The sequence below is a fragment of the Centruroides sculpturatus genome, unplaced genomic scaffold (genome assembly GCF_000671375.1).
Source record: "Centruroides sculpturatus isolate CEXI.00-Female unplaced genomic scaffold, Cexi_2.0 scaffold1183, whole genome shotgun sequence".
NCBI lineage: Eukaryota > Metazoa > Arthropoda > Arachnida > Scorpiones > Buthidae > Centruroides > Centruroides sculpturatus.
In genome coordinates this window covers 124842-147761 of record NW_019385406.1, presented here as the reverse complement: position 1 = coordinate 147761, position 22920 = coordinate 124842, and the positions used below count along the sequence as shown (strand labels likewise).

At 31.8% G+C, this 22920-nt stretch overlaps 1 protein-coding gene across 1 annotated transcript in view; it reads left to right on the top strand.

The window, feature by feature from the left end:
• LOC111638614 (peroxidasin-like) overlaps window positions 1–22920 on the top strand; it is a 95887-nt gene that overhangs the window by 24267 nt on the left and 48700 nt on the right. The window contains exons 2-3 of the mRNA XM_023384356.1: window positions 16408–16479; window positions 18197–18268. Coding sequence (XP_023240124.1) covers window positions 16408–16479; window positions 18197–18268 — 144 coding nt within the window. The remainder of the gene's footprint in view (window positions 1–16407; window positions 16480–18196; window positions 18269–22920) is intronic.

Here is a 22920-nt window from a genome sequence, read left to right as displayed (position 1 = left end):
TAAGTTTATGTTTTTTCTTACGTGAAATTTTCGTGTAAATATTAAATAATTGGCGAAAGTTTTAAAGCATTTTAAAGCGACGGTTTTGAATTTTCTTTGAAATTATATTAAATGTGTAGATTAAATTGACTTAAAACTTTCGGCTACATAACTTACTCGTTTTTACTTAAACAATATCTTGGTTGATTTATTTAATTCCACCACCCAGCTGCTTGATAGTTTCGGAACTCGGAGATGTGTGTCTGGTATCGCTTATGTATAGTACTGTATATTTATAAACGTAGGCATTTGATATTTTATTTCTTGGTCATTTTTCTGATAACTGTATTTTTATCTTGCTATATAGTTAAAAATATTTACAGTTTATTATTTTGCGTAAATGTATTAAGTAAATGCCGTCATTTAGTACGATCTTCTTTAGATTTTCAACCGTGATAGAAATCGAGTTTACCACTTGTTCTGTATAAAGTAATATAACATTTTATATTGCCGTATCGTAATTTCGGTGCTATCCGAACGACTAAAATCATATAGCGGCGCATTCTTGCTTCTAAATAAAGTAAAGCTTTTAATACAAAGGTGACCAACCTTAGACACGTGCCGTAAATAGCATTTTGCGTCTTTGTAGTAGTATGCGGTAAGTATCCTTAAAAATAACACTTTTTTTCCTGTTAAGTAGGTCTGTAATCTTTCTTTTTAAATAATAGTATGCTTTTAATAATCCTTCGAAATCAAAGGATTCCTAAGTTCATTAGAATTGTGACCAGAAGGGAAACGTTTATCTTTTTTTTTTACTGTTAATATGTGCGCTAATTTACATTCTTTTAATTATTATTATAATTGTTAATATCAATAAATATATAATGATAAATTTATTCGATTTAATTAGTCAAAGCTTTCATTAAATAATAATGGACATTAAGGTCAAAACGTAATTTAAAAAAATTGTTTAATTAACATATTTGTAATACTGTTCTAAATTCATATTTGTAAACATCTCAATCGTGTCTCGTTCTAACTATATTTTTACATCCATTTGGGTGGTAAAATGTGGAAATTGGGACACGGAAAAGTCACGTTTCGACGAGATCGGCATGTTTATTATACGTTTAGACCACCCTGCAGGCTCGAGCAATACAGGTATTTTGTCTCGCTTTACGACAAATGCATTGGCATACGTTATTGCACGGAAACGGTTCTTCTAACTGGTCGTTAGAATGACGACTTCGTCGACCATTTGTAGAAAATGCCTTCTCGTATTTTTATATATTATACGAGTCACAAGAAGGAAGTAAATTATTAAAAATATAAAGCGCGTTATATCTAATGTTTCAAAATTATAAGGGGTAGCGCACCTGCGATTTTTATATTATTAATGTTTTTTCTTGTTTTTAATGATATTTTCTGTACGGTTTCATTCGAATTATGTAAATGACGATAACGAGTAGATATGGAAGACACAACACTGACAACGTATAAAGATCGATAAAACTCACTTAAATTCCGTCTTTTATTAGGTGTAAAAAATGTAAACTCGTTAACGTCAATAAAATTTCTAAATAACTAATAAAAATTAGTGATTGTCTGTTTGCCAGCATTTAATGGTATTGGAAAGTGTAAAGACATTTTAAACGTTCTTTCTTACATATTCGGAATTCTTTTCGCCGTTTGTCATTTATTCCGTCTTTACTTCTACCGGAACATTTTTATGGACGGCAAACAGCTGTGGCTCGGACTTGTGGGAAAATTTGACCTCCGAAGAAAGACATTAATGTCCACCGCTTAATTGTACAGACTTTTGGATGACAGTGGGCCGAGTACGTGGGTGGACGAATTCATCATTATTATTTTTTTTTTACAATTGAGAATGTGCTTTCTTCTTTTTATTCTTTTAAAGACCAATTTGGTCAATGCTTTCAATTGAATTTGCTCTTTTATATTATCGGGTCAGTTATTTTTTCATTTAGACTAGAACATTCCACTTGATATAAAGAGAAAAAAAAGGAGAGAGAGAAACGTTCCTTATCTCCAAGTTTTATCTTTTTAGGCGTCGAGTGGGCTAATAAAAACACTAAAACGTCTTTTTTAAATGAAAATTATTTCGGTTTTTATTATGTAAATATAATAATCTCGCCTAACGTATCTTAAAAAATCATTTTTAATATATTAAAAATTTAAATTCATAATCGCGAGTTGCCAAATCGTGCTCTTAGTTAATTAATATCGAACGGTATATTAAAACTTATGAATTATTTGAAATAAATTACATTCGATGTTTTTAATTAATCCGCAAAACGTAAGTTGGCATTATCGTTTTCGCTGGAAAATAGATGGAAATATATGCGAAATCGTATTCTGTAAATTATATTTACAGAATTCATTATTAATCTCGAAAAGATAATTTTAAAAAATTTCACGTCTCCGGTTTGTTTCGTTACATAATAGTAATATTTTGGCCCGGAGATTTAACCGCCGTAATTTAAAGATAGTACGATATATGTGTCACGTATTACGAACATAAGAGGAAAACTGCGTAAGATATATTACTACGGTGTGTGATATTTTCTCGTAAAATCCAAGTAGGCTCTCTCCCTCCAAATACGATTCTATCGACACGCCCGTCTTAAATAGGATCTAATAAGATATTCTTCGTCTTAAATAAAGCGTGTTGCGAGTAGTAAGAAATAAAAATTATAAATGAATAATGTACTAATTTTCAGTTTAAACGTTTAGATGCGAATTCGGGATGGTCCGTAATAAGATAGATCGAGACTTTACACGTTGGTAAAATTACGGGCAACGTTATCCGTGCCGTCCGAGTGCATCTACTCGAGAAATTAATGAATAAGCCAGAACCGTATGTGTTTAAAGTTCATTAACTTTGTTTAACCTGTTTATAATTTATGTTAATGTGACTGCTAAATAATAATTTTTGCCATAAATTATGTAAATTAATTCGAAATAATATGTTTATCTCTTCCTCGTTGCCCGTCCGTAAAGGTTACAAGTTATTTTCTTTAATAATTTAAGAATTTAGATTGACTAATCGCCACGTTAAGATTTATTGTATTTACGAAATTTACGGATTGTCGTTTTATATTTGACTTATAAAATTTAATTTAAAACGATTTCTAATTTTAATATATCCGTTTCCGAAGTAAAAAAAATTAATACAGTATTTGATCTTTCGATAGAAGAAAGAAATGTTAAACATTTCTCTGAGAGTTTGTTGTTTGTCTTACCGGCTATAAATAGACTTAGATGTAAGAAAAACACTTAAATAGCAAGAAACGAAGATTTTTTTTAATCATTTATTATTTATTCTACTTTTTATTAATGGCGAGAAATATATTAAATTACACACTTTACGTGTTTGGCATATGTCGAAATTAATCTTTCGCATTTAATTATTCCAGAATAACAAATCTACGATAAAATAACTATTCCACGCAAAATTGACGATAAGATGGAATATAATTAATTGGTAACACAATAGAAATATTTTAGTATTTGTAGAGAAAAAATTGGTGAGGAAAGTAAATTTATCAGATGTCGCAAATATGTATTTTGCCCTTTAAATCTGTAAATTAAGCCGAAGAAAGTTCTCGCTTATCGTTGGAACGGAAATCCGATTCCGGAATTTACAACGACTTCTTTATAGAATGGCGTCATTGTCGACAGCTGCTCGAGAGTTGGATTTCCTCGCCCATCGACAACGTGGCCCAGGTGGTATTCTCTCTCTCCGCTGGAAGCCCGCTTCCCGGCCACAATGCCTTCTTTCTCCTTTTTACTTATCGTTTGTATCCCGCTCGCAATTATTAACCGCGTTTGTACAAAAGCAAAATAGTACAAGACCCACGTACGCGCGACTAAATATCGCGTACTTAAATAAATGACACGGATGCAGAAGTGGTAAAAGGAATTATTGCCGGTGCCTTCTCGTAAACCGTTACTTTATCTGATGGGAATTTCGCTTATAAAAGCCAACTCATCCGTCATTGGTGTTTATCGACGGAGCGAATTGGCCATCTTAATGAGGTCCCGATCGTTTCTGACAACTCATGGGCGGGATCGATATTTCCGAGCGATGGATGGACGTCGGACCGGTTCGTGAAACAATTTCGACACGTCCGGGCTTCATTTATAACTGTCGACGCTGGCCCGCAAAGTGAAATGCCAACTTTCCTACCGCATTTGCCGTAATATATCGCGTTTTACTTCGACTCGTCGTTCCTAAACCTCAATTCCCATCCTTTCCAGTTTAACGGGATTTGGCCGGTGGAAAAAATTAGCAAACGTCGTTACGACTAATTTCGTCTTACGCCGTATATTATTAGTGGAGAAGAAGTTATCGGTTAAACTTCGAAATTCCGTCACCCAAGGCCAGACGGGTGTCGCTTTACGCCAACTATCGACGAGCGAAGTAGGCGTGAAAGGCTGTTATTAAAGAGGGAGGTTTTCTTCATCCTTCGCACGGTTCGACCAACATTTCCCCCCTTTTTTTAAGTTTTCTCTTTGCTAGAGGTTAGGGTCAACTGCTCCGCTGACGCTTGTACCTGGATGTAAAACTGCTATCGGTTTATAGATGCGTGCCTACGATACGTTTACATTAAGATGTTCCGAATTCTTTTCTTTTATCCCTTATGACTTACGTCGGGTCTTTGAACTGACATTTTTTAATTCGAATGTTAAAGAATAAGATATTCTTCATTCTGTCGTTTAGTTTACTGCCCGCAGAATGGCTAAGAACGGGCTTACGCCGCTGTCGAAATTCCATTACGACGGGTTTGAAGGTTTTAAACTTTTTATAAATATTAACTATGCCGGTGCCGGTGGCTCTATTTATAGTTTTCTCGTTTAAAATAATTACTTTATTATTTACTATTTTTGTTCTTTTTACACTCCGCATTTGTTTAGGCCGTACTCGTAGAATATTTTTGAATCGTTGTTTTGTTCTTTTATTTTTAAAAATAAAATAATGTCAAGCTGGAGTTTTCCTTGTAAAAACAAAATTACCACATCTTTGTAGGACTGGCCTAGATATCTTTATCTTGGCTTTAGCCGAGTATTATCGTGTCGATAATTTTACGGGAAATTTTTCGAATTTTTGCTGTTCGGTTTTTTGGGAGGTTTAGTTTATTGTTTTCGATTCGATCGTATTGGTAAAATTGTTACTGCTGTGTTCTGAAATGACAGTAAAACGTAAATGTATGTATAATAATACATATTTCTGGAAGAACGAGTTCAAGTTTGTATTTTATTCGAATGCTGGCAAAGATGAAATTCTTGGAATATTGAAAGTTACAGTATTTAATATCACGATACGTATCGATCAATCTTGATCACCGCTTTTAATATACATATACGCTTAATATTTATTAACTGGTCCGGCCTTCGGCCCGATTCCTAGTTGCTAATGGCAGCGGAGAGAGAAGGAAGAGTTGATAGTTCAAACAATTACAAATTCAACTTTCGACCTTTCGTGTTGTTCGGGTCGAGAAATATATTTTTAAGAAATTTTTTAGCAGTCACGAAACGAATTATTACAGTAATGAAGTTTAATGTAGAGACGATACTTCACATACAATTAATCTACTTAAAAATATATTAAATTTTTATGTGTATTCAGTCTTTATCGTAATTAGGCTAAAATCAACCGTTTCGCAATACAGATTCACGAAACAAAAAACATTTCTACGACATTCTAACAGAAAAGAATCCCGAAATAACTTTTTCGGATTATTTTTTCCTGCAGATTGGAATAAATAATGTACCAAATATCTTGGTGATCGAATTAGAACTTGTTATCTTTCTTAAGAAATATTACAATACATAAATTTAAATACTTAATTATTTAAGTTAGGAATTTATATATTTTTCTAGTGTGATCAATTAGTTTCGAACTATTTTTCATAAAAACAATTAGAAAATTTAACAATGATATCTAAATATTGTTCGAAATAACAAAAAAAAAACATAAGTTATATAGGCTATAGTTTGGCATAAAAGTGAAACAGAAACTTTGAACACAAGATAAAATAACTTCTATTTCTTGTTCCAAATTATAACGTATATATTTATAATAAAATTGAATATTTAATTCGAATTAATGTATTTTTGCAGAATTTAAGCGACATTACAGGAAATTGATATCTTAACAAAAGAATATTTATCTTCTAATTGAGAATATATTAAATTTATGGTTGATATGTTATATGACAGAGACATATAGCTATATTTTATCATGTTAGACTCGTAACCGTTCCCACCCAACATATGTTCGTGTGGGGTATAGATGCGAGCTTTCACGAAGATTTAAAGCCCATGTCAACGTTAGAGTCCAGAAGTTAGTCATTTGCCGAAATATTTCATTACCGTCAATATTATATAATTTATTTTCTTTATTTTAACACCGACATTTTTTAATTCAAATGTTAAAGAATGAGATATTTTCCATTGTGTCGTCCAGTTTACTAACGAGGCTTTTCTGCACTTACGGTTAGAATCGAAAATAATTACCGTAGTCGAAAAGGAGTGTGACATCGTCTTTTAAAATTCTAACATCAGTTACGAGTTAATTAAACAACATTTGTTTGTAAGTCCGAAGTGATTCATTTGCCGGCATGAATCATCCAACAAATTAACAGCTGTGGCTAAATTGCGCTTCCGCGAATTTAAACCACTCGTTTTTTATATCGGAAATTCAAAACATCCTATATAAATATTATCTACGTTTCAGGATTTATGCAAAAAAGTTTTCTATGTCGATATAAAATCAATTTTTTTAATTAAGAAATTTAAATTACACTATGCCAGTGTTGCAATTACTACTTTTTATTTTACGTTCGAAAATATCTGGCTAATAAGTGTTGCGGCCGTTTTTATGCCGGGTCGCGACCCCGGTCCGTCATTGTTACGAACAGCTGCGATATTGTTTGCCATCAAACGGGGCAGACAACAGTCATCTGGAGTGTCACATAGTTTATTTACCACTTAATAGCGCGGAGTACTTGTAACACTTCAGTCCGTATCGTCGACCGGAAAGCACAACGTGGCTAATGTTCTTCTATTTGCGTCCGTTCGGCCATTTATCATTTTGCCGAGTGGACCGTGTACATTGTTGTCGTCCCGCACAAAATGTTATTGTTGATATAAATAAAAGATATCTTTGTCGAACGTCACCGAAAGTCAAATACGAACGAATGAAAATAAGCAGACGTCGGTTTTTAATCGCGCTCGGACTATTTCGCAGCTGTTTAAACGACCGACGGGAAGTCCAGCTCGCGGGTAACTAATTACTTATAAGAGATGTTGATGGCATTTCATTAAATTAATTGTAATCTTAATTGACATTTGCGGAGCCTCCGAGGAGACGAAAATAATATTTATACGATGATTTCTACACGAAAATACTTATTGTAAACAAAGGTCATTGTGATTAATCGCATCAAATCAGACAAAAGCTGATAATTGTCTAACAAGTTTATTTTCTCCAGAATTAAATTAAATAGAAAAGTTTTCTAATTATTACAAATTTTAAAATCTACGTAAGGAAACGGTTTGAGCGACGGAAGAAAAATGGTCTTGGCCAATTAATGGGAAAAATTTACCGAGGTGCAAATCGAACAAATTTCTTGTGTAAACCTAGCAGACATTTCGGTGCCGTAATCTTTATTGTCATTGTAAATGGAGATAAAGAGCGACTTCTACGTAGTAAAAGCGATTTCCAGGATTAAGTCGAACAACGATCGTTCTTATCGGTAGTTGCGACGATAGTATTGCACTCTGCGGCTATTTCCGGCCATATTATGGGAGGTCGAGAACGAAATGGCTTTTGTTGTTGTTAGATAATTTCGAGTGCTTTCGTACGAACTGCAGACCCGTTTCTGTTCCATTGTAATTTATGGCGATAAGACGGCATTCGTGTTTTCGAGAGAATACGTAAAAGTTATTTAAATTTCAAAAGTCGTAATTATTTAGACAATCGTTATCGTTATTTACAAAGTGCACGCAGGCAAAACAGAATTACAAGGATTATCCTTCATATATAATAAAAGTACTGTATAGCCTATATCTTAACCTTTGAAAATTATTTTTCTTTCGTATGATTAAGAATGTATAAATTTAGCCTGTGATATATATTTATTTGAATATACGTGATAAGAATTACGGCAGTAGTTATTTGTATACAATAAACAATTTCTACTTTTAATATTAAAAATTTCCTTAAAATACAGTATTGCGATGATTTTATTCTACTTGTACGAAATAAAAAATTTTAATTTTAATGCCAATAAATTTCATTCTTTTGTTCCGAGCAAAGAAATAAATATATTTCTGGCACAATAAATCATAGGCTGAAATCTAGCCTTAGAAACTACTATGCATCTGTTATAAATAGAAAAAGAAGGCCAGCCCTTTCGTATAACTTTTTTTTTCTTTTTTGAAAGTATACCCCGCCTACGCAATTCCTGGAAGTGTGGTGTTTCCTAAGTACCATTGTGACACTTCCTTAGGTGCCTGCCTACATTTTGATTGATAAGTGACACGTAGGACGAAACCGTCGTATTTAGTATGCGAATAGCAGCCGAAGATTAGGAAAAAGTTTTCACCTTTAGTCGCCTTCGCACCTACCGTCCGTAGCCTTTTGCCTCTTCATCGTGATGAGTGAACTTTTCCATAATAAAACGTGACTTCCTTTTTCAACTAAAGTTAAGTCCAGTCTGACGTCAAACTGGAATTTTCGACCGTACGTTAACATCCTCACCTGATTTTTAATTAAAATGTACAATGCTCTACGGTTAATATACTCGCGTGTGTACAGTTCGTGAAGCGAGCTAGACGGATCGGTCTGTCATATCCATTCACTTATGTAAATAAAGTTTTTCAGAGATTACACCCTTCAAAAAACCGAGCATAAATGCCTAAATTATTAAACAATTTTTGTTTTAAATTTTCATATTGAAGAAACACCGACATTATACAAACTATAAGTATTCTAACGAAAAAATTTCTATAACATTAATTTTTTCATAGACTAGTTTTAGAATTCCAAAAAAAGTTATAGTTTTGCCTTTACTATAATAAATAATGCTAATTAACCTGTACTTAGTCAAACTACTTCTTGCCCGATTATATGTATTACTGTATAAATATATTATACTATTAAATTGTATTTAAATTATGTAGAATAAACCCGTAAATTTAAATATATTTTAATTAATAGTATAATATAGGCTATATATATAAAATCTATACTTACTTTTTCTGTATTAATTAAAATTGACAAAACTTAATTATTGTTATAAAAATTTTCGGCAGATTATTTAATGTTCTGGAAACTGCGTTTTACGATTACACGTAATTGCCGATATTCTTAAATTCCACACCGAACTCCCCAAAATAATTCTTTATTCTTTAAATTTTACACGAGGTAAAAGCATTCAATAGAACGAGTAAAACCAACCAACAGCCGATAAAAAATAATTTTATTTGTTGTACAGTGGTATCTGGTACAAATTCGACAAAAATTCGCTTCGGAGTTCGAACGTCTTTCTGGAATGAGTTAAATTCGAAGCACGAGGCACCGCTATTTGTTACTAGATCCTCTCGAGACAGCCGCGAACTTTACTATACTCGTGTTATTCAGTTTACAGTTAAAATTCTATTTATTTATATGTATGTGAATTTTAAAACGATTTACGGGCCCTTGTCAGATCGGAGCCGTAGACAATTACCTACCTTGTCTAGGCCCAAGTCCAGTCCCGATAAATTTATCCAAGTTAAACGAAATTTTCGTGGCATACCTCAAGAAGTGATAAAGTTATATAAAAATAGTTTTATTGTTGGGAATTTAAATAAATGTCGAATAGATCTTGTTTGTTATATATAGATAAAATAAGAAAAATCACACGAAACGTATGGATTATCATTGGAACTGATAATTAATTTACAGACAATGTAATACGGATTGACTTAATTTATTTGCGTGTTTTGTGGTGATTTTACCAAAAAAAACAAGGTAGACGTGGGCTTATTTATTTCTGTAGAGGTAGGCGACCGTAATCCTGTTAGAACCGTAGACCCATAAACCGAACCGAGCCAGTCGGGCGTCTTTCGTTTAAATAAAGGCGTGCCAACGTTCTAATATAACTGTTTAGTTTAAACGTGATCCGTATAAGACCCAACTTTTTAGCCGTGTATCTTAATAGTCAAATGGGTATGTATATCCGAATCTTCAAACGTACCAAAGTTATCGGGCCAATTGTTGGTTTTTAATTAACTAATCCAGTGCGGTATATAAAATCTACGTAGGAAATTCTCTTATATAGTCTAGGATATTAGATATTTGTGGTCTTTTGTAATAGCTTCGTGATTTTTGTATTTCGAAGATTGCGGTCAAATTAAAGATGAATATTTTTCACTGGTTTAGTTCACCCGGACGACGGTTAGTCTATTTGTTATCAACAATGTCAGTTTGCGTCGGCGTACGGCTTATTTGTTTATTCAGAGCGAAAGAGGTCGGGTTATTCCCTAACTAAAAGCAGATCTTGTCAAATGTAATTTGCAACTGGCCGGAAAATAGGGCAGTTAAATTTTAAGATTCTTATATTACTCTACGAATACGAAAGAATTTCGGTTTCTATTCGTTAAAAATATAAGATTGTTCAATTTGTAAATACGGTTTTACGTTATTAACAATTAAATAGGTTAGATAAAAATATAACGCGGCAGTCGTCGACTTTCTTTGGATTGTTAAGTGAGATGGCATTGTCACGTAAGTCACTTTTGATGCCGGTTGCCGCCCACGTGTTATAATAGGGAGGTGTAACAGTCATCGCCTAGTGGGTTTGGGCCGTAGCACCGGGGCCCTCTTCCGTTTGACATCTCCTTTCTATAATAATACAAAATATTAACATTAGGAGTCTCTAAAACGATCCCCTTCGAATAATAGGCCAATTTTTTGACAATTTACGCTTCTTAAAACCGATTTTCGTATTTGAAATACGAAGAAATAGTATATTACTTTCTGAATTCTTATTATGGTATTTCATTGCCTCGGATATTCCTCCCTTTTTCAATAAATTATAAATAGCTTACTAAGCGATGGTTGCACGGACGTCGAGAAACAGCGGGATCCAATTAAGTTCTCAATGACGTAAATATTAGTAGAAGTCGTGCTGTTAGTTGAGTCTTAACAGAATAATGAAGGACGTGTTTTCCCGTATTTATTGATTTAAATTCGACAGAATGGTTGTTTCGTAAATTTAATACTTTTTACCACGGTATTTAATGTTACGTTAGTTAATATCTGTATTAAAATTTTTCGTATTAGCTTATGAAATACTTAGAAAGTTAATGTTTCGCGGTAAGTTTGAAATCGTTCATCCATTATTGTAAATTTTTGTAATAGTTGTTCGACTGGACTACTACAGCCTTCTCTTTAATGACTGGAAATATTATTCCCCGTTAATTTGAAAATTGACAATTTTGATTCCGTTTTTATTACACTCGTCATAAGCGAAGAAACTTTTACTTGCCTCTATCCGATCGAATTTGTAGATTTTCTCATAAAATGTAAGCTAACATCTGTTCTGACAATTCTCTTAGAAGCAGTGATCTTTCATTCTGTTATCGGTCATAGGTCGCAACCTAAACGGCCATATTCTTCTCACGTAGTCTTTACGTAAAATCTTACCTCGGCATGATAACGCAACTCGTCTGTCATTAGTCGGCTTCATCGAGTGCTTCCCCTTTATCTTATTTAGGTCAAAGGTCAGGCAGGTGCATTGTTCTTGAATGGATTGTGTTTATTGATCTGTATTGTGTTCAAATACTCGATGTTATCTTCTCACGAATTTTTAACAAAACAGTTTTTTCCCCCTTTTTTATTTTAAATGTTATTTCGGTAAACCTAATATAGGTAAATTCTTAACTACGGAGTTAATTAAAAATACCATTTTCTAAATAATAACAATTTGATAAGGGCGCTAAAACACGTCTTCGGACACAGAAGAATTGCGACTGGGGGCTACGGTTACGAATATTACATAATGACAATCCATTACTTGTCCGCTCTTATTTATATTCGCGTTAAATGCGGAAGGTCGTTTTTCTTGTTAATTCTAAGCCGGTCAATTATTTCCTGTTCCGCCTTCAGCTAAGATATTCTTGGCCCGGAATGTCAACTCCAGACATCGTCTGTGGGTTTGACGTCTCCCAGAACCCAACTTTGTTTTATATCTGCGGAATCTCGGATTTAGTTGATGATTGAAATAAAAAATTAAAAAGGTTCTGCGTTTTTTCAGTTTAATGTTGAAAAAATTATATATAAGACAGTTACGTTAGCCTAACAGTCTGCAAGTTTTTATATTTTACCATCTGAAATTTATCTGTAAAAGTGATCGGAACGACTCGATTATAAAGAACAAACTGTCGCCACTATCAGAAATGGAATTTTAAATAAAGTTTTAATGTATTTTTGGACTCTCATTTTGGATTTGTCCAAATAAATCGCAATAATAAAAGTAAATAAATAACGACATTCGTCTTTGGTTGAATAACTATTTGATTTAGTTTCTGATTCATACGTTATTGTCCCGCAAACAAGTTCCTTGTTAGATTCGACTGACAAGTTTGCTGACAATAAAATGATAAACGAATGGACTTCATTAGAATGTGACGTTTGAAGCGAAAGTGACGTCTTCTAAATAAGACGAATGACTTCCATTCCATCGGTCAGGTGTGAGAGGAGAACGAGGAATGTCTCTACTAACGAATGACAGTCTGTTGGCTGTTTATCAACTTAAACTGTCATTCCCCTCTTTCGAATGAAAACTCACTAAACTAGGTTATTTGCACAACAATACCCTAGATGATTAATTAATTGCGATTTAATTGCCGTTCGGAATATTTGGTGCCTTTACGTCGTCGTTAGTGTTTTGCAGTTTTGATTCACTTAGAGTTTATTATCCGCATCGATCAAATTTAAGACGTTTCTATGCGAAACCAGATCCGATACGGTTGTTGAGTAGACGGTGTTATTAAAAATATTTCGAGCAACGAGCTTTTCACGTCGTGGCGTTCAATGTAACCAATTAACCTCGCAGCCAGGAGTAAATTAATTCTCACTGAAACAACTGGTGGGCGGATGAGTCCGAGTGTAGGTGGAAGACTCTTCTATTGTCTACTTACATTTTGGAGGTGGGGTCCTATCTTTCTGATGGATTGTTTGCCACAAATGTTGAAGAGGTGGAGCACTACATTTTCGAATCATATTTTGTATTGTTATATAGCCGCTTTTTGTTTGTCGTCGTCTAATTTTACGAGATTCCAAATTTGGTAAAAATACACCTACCGAAATGTATCCCAAAATAATAGCTATATACGGTATTTTAAATTTAACTTTCTATTGTTAGCTCTTCGAATTGTTAAATCATCCCTCACGTAACAATATCCCTTAATAACAGTTATTTTTTACAGTAAAACACATGCGCGGGTTGGATAAAAATTTGTTCAGATATATATCATTCTTTACGAAAAAAATTTCTAAATTTAGTTACGTAGGTTTTTGTTCCTTTAAATTATCGAATAAACTTTTTACCCGTGCTGCGAGATTTATTAACTTTTCGTTTCGAGATACTGCCGTAGACTAAATGAATGGCAGAGCTTTTGTAAAATTGCGAAAAACATTTAATATAGTATTAAAGTCTATTTATATTTGCGAAAATAACACGGAAAATGTTTTCTTACAAATTTTATAGGCATATTTTTCATTTATAATAAACGATATTCAAAAAATGTCGGCTTAAGCTATAAAAATGATTTATTAGTATTTGCTTCTGTTTAAATTAACCGTTATGTCGGACATTTAATGTTAACCCATATATTATCATACGTATATTTTCTCGAAAGTACTGGTTTCGTAAGTAAAGATTTGTCAGTTTATGACCCGTAACGAGGTTTTGATAAGAAGGAAATTCTTCGATAATTGTATATGATGAATAAACTAATGCCAAAACATGCTCTTAAGTGTGTCAGTAAGGCCTCCAGGAATTTTTTAATAAATTTAATATGATAGATGAATATAAACATCTTTTAAATATAAATCTACCTATTTAAATTTTATTTCCTAAAAACAATGCAGTTTTTATTAATTATGCGCCTAGAAAGACTTTTTAACTGTTTTTCGAGTAATTTATCATAAGTTTGATTTTATAGAAAAAAAGTCCATAAAATATGTCGAACACATTTGTAAAGTCAAACAACGAAACCATTCAATTCGAACGAATACAATTAAATATTTTGTCCTTGATGCCAAATATCTTATGTAAATACTAAATGCCTACTTGTCTACCTTTTCTCCCTTAGGCTTGGACAGGATGACTGTCAACGACCTGCCGCGCTTCTATATTACCTTTCAATTAATCTTTTTAAAATATTTTTTCCGGCCGAAAAATGTAAAAAGTTTTCATAGAATATAATCTGGATATTGTACTGTTTTTTCCCTCGGAAAATTTCGTAAGCGACATTTTATCAATGTGGCAAATAAAATAGATCGTCTTTAGTATTCTCGAAGCAGTCTTTCGTCTTCTAGTTTAAATAGATAACAGATCTTTATCTCTCCGCGGGAAGCTTATGTAATATGCGAATAACATGGATGTAGGTATTAAATATCCTTTCTCCGTACGAATTTTAAATATTTTTCACATCTTACATAAAACTTTTTATAAGCATAAAAAGTTCCTTCTAATGTATTTATTTAGGAAATTTATGTAAGTGAGAATATTTTTTTAATTTAATTTTTGAAATATTAAAACGAATTTTTATCATTTTTTTTCAAAATGATTATTCGAAACGAATCGTTAACATTTGTTAATACGTTCGAATGAGCCAAATACTGTATATCCAATGGGAAGAGAAATATATAATCATTGTTGTATTTGTAATTACGAATTATTCGTATCTGTCTGATAGATATTGTCCCTAAGCTTTCTAATTCTTCGAACAATCGTGTCTATCGTTTAATGGCCTATTATTTCTGCAATATTAAATATTTTTACCTCGGATTTCGTCGTAATACTGGAATAAATTCTATTTATGCACTAGTTGGCAATAATTTTATATTTAAAATATTCATTTCGAATAAAACTTTGTTTATTAGGAGATAGAAATATTTTTCTCCGTGCAAATTTCCTTTCGAATTATCGTATATTTTTCATTAGCCGTAGAAAACCGTCGATCCAAAGATAAATATTTCGTCGCCGAAATAAATCGTTCAAAAATTCGACAATTTTTCATGCATTATTCAACTCGTGCACGAGAATTCAAATTGATTCTTACGACCAGATGGGAAAATTTAATGTCCGTCTCGCGCAACTTATTAGTCTGCATTTAGATGTTTAAAAGTCGCATCGAAACTGCCGTCCAAATGATTAAACTATCTTTAAATGCTTTTCGACAGACGTAATTTATTAGTAGTCAATGCTTGAATCTACAGTAATTTTATTCGGTTAAATTCAATTTATAAAATATCGTAAACGGGTTTTTGCTATCTGTTCGGTGATTGGCGAAAGATTTTCGGATGAAATTAATCGAATTCCGTTAGACGAAAGCCCAAATTAGTTGGCATTCTTCGGGAGTAATGACCGAGACGAGTGCCCCCGGTCATTTGTCAATACTCGGTATCAGGACCTATGCTTTATTGTCCGACCACCGATTATTGCCTTAGGATCAACGGTAAGGAATTCATCGATAGCTTATCGCTTAATGGTCATCCGTTGTCACGAAGCTTAATGGTTTATTTGTTTTAACTTTATCTGAGAACTGAAGATGCTATCGTAAATCTGCGTAATTTACATATAATACGCATCTAAATGCCGATTACCGTCGATGATTCACCAAAATGTTATTTTCGGGAATGCAGTTTACTTTATGCGTTATTATTGAGTGAACGGCCGATGCGGTATAAATTTTTATTTGATCTTAGTTCGTCACAATTTCTAACAAAATTTTAATCTTATTTTGGGTTCTTTCGAAAATTTATTCAGCTCGAGTTAATTTTTTATCTAATAAAATCATTTTTGTTGACAATTTTTAGTTTTGTAGTTAATTTAAGTTCGATTTGAAATCGAAAAACTAAAACAAGAGTGTTGATAAAATTAGTTTATTAATAAATGTAAGTTTAATTCTTCTCCAAAGATTTAGATCTAATGAAAAAAATTCTGTCTTAGCACTCATAGACCTAGAGATTTTTAATTAATTTTATTAATACCAATAAATTATCGTCAATATAATGTTAAAAATATTTCTGGATATGCTTCGTTAGTATTTTTATCTATATTTTATTAGCATTTTTTACAGTGTAAATATAACATTTTACGAATTTTTTCTTTTTCTTTTTTACAGAGATTTACGATTCAATAAAATCAAAGCTATTCCTCCAAATACTTTCGAAAAATTAAAGAATTTGAACACCCTGTAAGTATAAACTTTTTCAAATTCGAAAATTATTAAGTATGAAATAAAATTTGCAAAACATTTCATTACAGTCAAGTTGTTTTTTATTTATATTAATATTAAGCTATATGTATTCCATTCATTTTTTTCGTAATATATCGGAGAACTTAAGTACATTCGTACCTATCGACTAACGCCATCAAAACGCTTCGCATTACATCAATTCTCATACGGAGATTATGCACTTAAATTATATACAGTTTAGTTTTTTAACTATATTTACAGATAAATTTATTTCGTTAAATGATAATTAATTGTCGTTTGAGATGAAATATTTAATTTAATTGAACGATCTTAAATATCAAGTTCGTAAGTTGTAAATCCAAAATGAATCTTTTGAGTTAGTTGAGAATTGAATAAATTGCTTTAAGTAGTCTTTCGATATCAAATGACTATAAAGTAACGGCTTTCGTCAAATTCACTAGGATTTTGTTTTGTTATTATTATGATTTGGTACACTTTTTAGTCAAAATTATATACAATAAATATTTTACTAAAATAACGAGCAATTATTTATTGTCATACGGTCACAATGCCGGGCTGCAATTTTTAATCTTATTTTTCATTTATTTAAATTTAAATATATGCTCTCCAACTCAAATTAGTATTGGCTCGCCCCTCTACATCGTACTTTTCCTTTAACAATAGAGTCGCGCCGGTCGTCTATGTAACGCCTTACGGGAGGAAATTTTTGAATTAAAATAACGTGATTTCCAGTTTACATGGAAAGTTCTTATATAGTTAATTGGGGCCTCTCGCCCTTACGTTTTCCATCTCTTATCTCGGATTTCATCTAACTCCGTTCTCGAGATGAAGGGAAGACGGACGGACGGACGGCAGTGGAAATTTATAGGTCTACAATTTTTTAAATTACAGCTTAATGAAACGGGCTCCGAATAAAATATATTCATCGATTTAATTTTTTCGTTAAAAATATTTAAGCAGACAAACGATAAAAGTTATTAAAATATAGGCCCATGTTTTTTAAATTAGTGTTTTTCATACTAATTACAGGAAAATGGGAATTATTAAACAATCTTTTTTGTAATATTAAGAAATATACATCATCATCGTCGTATCATTTTATCAAAAGTTTCTCATTAAATAAGTGATTTTATTGTTAGATATTTTTTTTGGTCTTATTATTATATCATAGTACTGTACATTCTTAAAATATTCAGTTTTTGCTTTTGTAATTAACTGTTATTCAACTTCTTTAACCGTATCTCTAACAGACATTATAACTTTATAATCGGAACTTTACAGACGAATGAAATTAATTAAGCATCGGAATATACTCTTATAATTTCAAACGCATATTTTATATATTTAGCTATAAATGATTATCCAAATCTAGTTTCGCCTTTCGATGGTGAGTATACTTACTCCGATCGTGTTGGTCGAACAAGGACAATATATGCCAAGAAATCGCTTAGTTGATCTAGAAAATCGTACCATCATATTCGCAACTCACTGTATGACTAGACATATAATTATATATATATATATATGTATTATATGACAAAATATATTTGTTTTTATTTCCAACTCTTATCATTATTTAACAGTAAATCTAAATAAAACGAATAGAAATGAAAACCGCTGCACGTTTCGATTTTAAAATATAGTTAATTTATATAATAAGTTTAATTTACTTTTATTTATTTTTCTGTTTTAGATTACTGAATAACAATCACATAACAAAAATAGAAAACGAAGCTTTTAACGGTCTGAAAGAATTGAGATATTTGTAAGTATTTATTTATTGAAATTTAAAGATGAAAAATCTATCTGGATTAATAAAAGTTACTGTATACGCTAACGTAATATGATCAATGACATTTAGGTCTATTCGCACCACCATTAAGTTATCAGTCGTATTTACTTACACTTACGTCACACGCAAAGTGCTGACAATCTATAAATCAAGGTCGACGATAATACAATATAAGTGATTCGGAATAATTTTTTAGACGAGAGTTTCTATTGTTATTTTTCACCTATCAAAGGAGGGGAAATAAGTTACTAATAAAATTTGAATCGAACGTGTCACGCATTTAAATTGTAATTGATAAAAGTATAATCGTCGGTAATTTAAGCCGTCAAAATTGATCATTCGCTCGTTGTTTAATTTAACTACATTACAATATAATTAGATAGGATTATTACTGTAATAAATAATTTAGTTTCACTTAAGCCAACTATTATTATTTTCTATAAGTAGGGTACAACGAACTTTTAAGCTAAGCGTACACTCATTCGGTAGATTTAATATTTTAAAATAATATAAACTAATAAACTATAAAAATTTCAGTTTATTTGTATTCTCGCTCGGACAAAATGCAGTTTAAATCGGTGTCCGAAGACCAAATCCAGACGAAGATTAATCTGTATAGATAAATTTTAAATAATATCCTTACTAAAGAATTCATGCCGTGGGTTGAGAAAATATGCGTTTTTATTTATTCATCAGTTATTCCAAACACGTATTAGTGTTACAGATGAAATAAATAATGACTATTATTTATTTGAAAATCTAAGACAGTTTAATAGCAGCATTTGAAATTACACAGCTGGATTAGTGTCATCAATGCTGCATTGTGGTTAAATTATCGCAATGAAAATCAAGTATCTGAGAAAATATAACCGGTTGTTGAAATTACAAATGGTTAACGAGGAAGTGACAGACAACAAATCTCCAGAATAAATATCCCGTATAAAAAAGCCTATAAAATATTTCTTTCAGAATTATATTTCGCGAGTCTCCAAATTCGACTCCTAAAGGGCGCTCGAATTTTATATACAAAAGAAAAAAAATAAATTAAATGTCAAATAACCTACATCGTATATCATCCCGAAGTTGACTTCATCTTCGATTTGTTGTAGGCAGTGGATGGTGTTCGGTAACACCCCGGTGGAGCGCCAAGAAAATTACTCCTCGGTAGAAAAAAATTAATATTAAAAGGGATTATTTAACTCTTGGTAATAGAAAATACATCATTTTTAAAGCTAGACCTAAAACCCAAAATTAATAAATTCTAGCGGTTAAATGCATATAAATAAATGAAGGAAACGGTAAGAAATAGAACTCGATGCGATTAAACATTCTAGAACAGATAATGGAAAATATTCGGCTAGAATTAGCTACAGTCATTTATATTGTATTTCATTTTTATAACTATTCTTTGGTTGAAGTTGGGAAATATACATTTTACAAATTTTATACCTCTTCCTGTTTTAAATTTGTGATTGGTGGATGGCAATTTCGACGTATTTATTGAAAAAAGAAATGGACAAAAATAGTAGCGGTATTTAAAGCCCGGGCTGGCAAAGACGGTCGGCGGTTACACCCACTATTGAATAACCAAGTTTCTGTATATAAACGGCAATTTGTTATTGTTTTAATACATTTGTCGTATCGTATTTTGCTATTATTTCAGTATATTAATAGATGAAATAAATACGCAATTCGACCAAAACACTAGTAACTTATGCTTAAATGGTTTAATACGAACAATTAAACCTAATAAAATGCAAATACGTCCAAAATAATTTAAATAAATTTGAATTAAATATTTACTATTTAATAAGATATGCTAAAACTATTTTTTCCGTATCGATTAACATTTATACGATATTCATCTTTTCATTTATTTTTATTCGGCATACGAAATGCTGTTTTAGCCGTTTCTTATATCAAAATTCTCGCATAATTGAAGTATATTTTAGATCCATTGGTTGTTCAGAAATTTTATAAGTAAAGTTCACTCGACGTAATTTTTAACGTTTCTAAAGTCATAGTTTGTCGAATATCCTATATTTTTGAGAAATATTAAAACTTGTCTGTAAACTTTGGAAAGAGTAAGCGGAGTTAGTCGCGAAAACTAATGGAATTAACTTTAAAGGAAAGTTATTTGTACAAAATAGATATTACGTAATTTTCGAGTTTCAATTTCAGTATATAAATTATGATTTATTTTATATTTATTTCCCGATAATTCGCATCTGTATCGATTTAAAGTCCTTTACATTTTCCAAATTGTCGTAAAGTGCCGAATCAGTTTTTATCGTCGGAAATGTTTAACGCTAATCGAAATTGCTCGTTTAACTTAAAATTGTATATTTATTTATTTGTTTTCTTTACAAATTGAAATGTCATGTATATGACAAAATATTTCACTCCCCGATTAACAATATAACACAGATAAATAAAATAAAATAACATATAAAGATACAAGCGTAAATAGAAAATATAGAAAACATAAAAAAAAAGGAAATAAGATAATAGAACAAAAATATTAAACACTAAGAATTATAAAGTATTCGTTTACAAAGGCATGTAAAACGATTAAAATCTTTATGTAGTAGATTTTCAAGATGCGATAAAAGTATGATCTTGGAGAAATGCCTATAAAAGGGAGTACCTAATAATGACCTAATTATCTTTACTTTAAAGGCAAGGCAATTTCCACGATTTTGGACGAAGAAAAAAAAAGTTTGAATACGTAAAAATCGGCGAAAAAAATTTCAGGTGGTCAGAAAATTTATGTATAAAAACGGACTATTATCATTAAAGAAATACTTTCGTTTTTCGTAAAAATGAATGCCCGATTACGGCGATGACAACGGAGAAAATCGGGACGTCACGAAGGTGCGAAAATTCGGTGACGAAAAATGATAAAAGCGCTGGACATTTAAAGTCGACGAATGTTTGACGCGCTACGATTCGATAGTTATTTATTGGATACGTAACGAATCGACGTTTATTTTTAGAAGAACGTGTTTTCAATAGATAGCCATTACTTCCTCTTCGACTTCCGGCGAAAGTGTTTTTCGCCAGCATCGTAATCCGGACCCGCTATTTGACAGAATCTATCGCGTGTCTCGTTTTCTTTACCGAGTTCGGAACTAGAGTCATTCGATATTTGATTTAAATTATTATCGTTTTAAAACGGCTCAATTCGGAGATGGTTGGGACCTTAACACAGCTGTAGACCATACCCGTAGGAACGTAGAAAAGGTCGAAGGAACCAAACCCTCTGCGTGTGACCCTTTGTGAGATATAACCCCTCAAATTACTCCATGTGACATACTATGTCTACAATAAAATAAAGTTGAATTGCCCAGACTATAACTTTTAAATATGGATTTACGTCATATTTTTAGGTGGAACTCTCTCCGTTTCTTCTTCGTCTTTGTCCTTTACTACTACTTTGGTATCGTGTAATAAAAAGAAACCTCTTTTCATATTCTAGCAAATTCAGTTTAATGAAAAAAGTTTTTCTTCTAGATTGATAGATCATCAGTCACTTCTTGTAATAACTAGAATGTAAAATGATCTGCGTACACAGGGCCGGCCCGTTCATATAGGCGAACTAGACAATGGCCTAGGGCGCTCGAATTCGCAATAAATAATGAAAAAATAAATGTTTTTTTATCACAATTCTTTCTCACATGTTGACCCGCTAGTCGCCATTTTGAAAGTAGCGCCGTAGTCTCACGATCGCGATATTGCGTGCTGCATATTGAATAAAAATAATATAACAATTTAAAACACCAATGTAAAATAGATACTCTACATTGATGTTTTATATTGTTATATTATTGTTATTCAATATGCAGCACGCAATATCGCGATCGTGAGACTACGGCGCTACTTTCAAAATGGCGACTAGCGGGTGTAAAATAGATACTCTATTTTACATTGGTGTTTTATATTGTTGCGAATTCTTTTTAAATGGGGCGACGTCAAAGTCATTTGCCTGGGGCACCGAGTTAGCTCGGGCCGGCAGTAAGCGTACATCGTAATTTTTTGTTTTTTATTATCTAATCTGTATAGTTTTATTATTTTATTCTATTTTATTGTAATCCCGATATGAATTTTACATTGAATTTGGCTTCGTGTGGAACATTTTAAACAATAGATGTTCTTTGTGAATTTGTCTCTTTAATCCGATTTTCAGTTCGGTAGACTATCATATACAGCATTCAGGTTATGAACTTCCTTTATTGATTTGTCATATGCATTTCGGACTCAATTGTAATTTAAGTCCCTCTTCAGTACAAACTGTTTAAAAAATTTATATACAATTACTTAAAAATTATATACAATTAGTGAGATTACAAAAAAAATTTTCGCGTGTAGATAATATTTACTGACACAAAACCATTAAACAATATACGTTACCTCAGATTCTGTTTTCTAAAAACTTCGGTGTATAATTGGTAACGTTGTAAAAGAATAAAAATACAGCCATTTAAAAAACACTTCAACTACATATTCACATTAATACGTTGCACACTTTACAAATGTTCATAAAAACCTTTACAATTACAACTTTTTTCAAGAAAAATTCGTATGCACTTTATTGAAATGTTGCAGCAATAATGAACGTTTTTTTC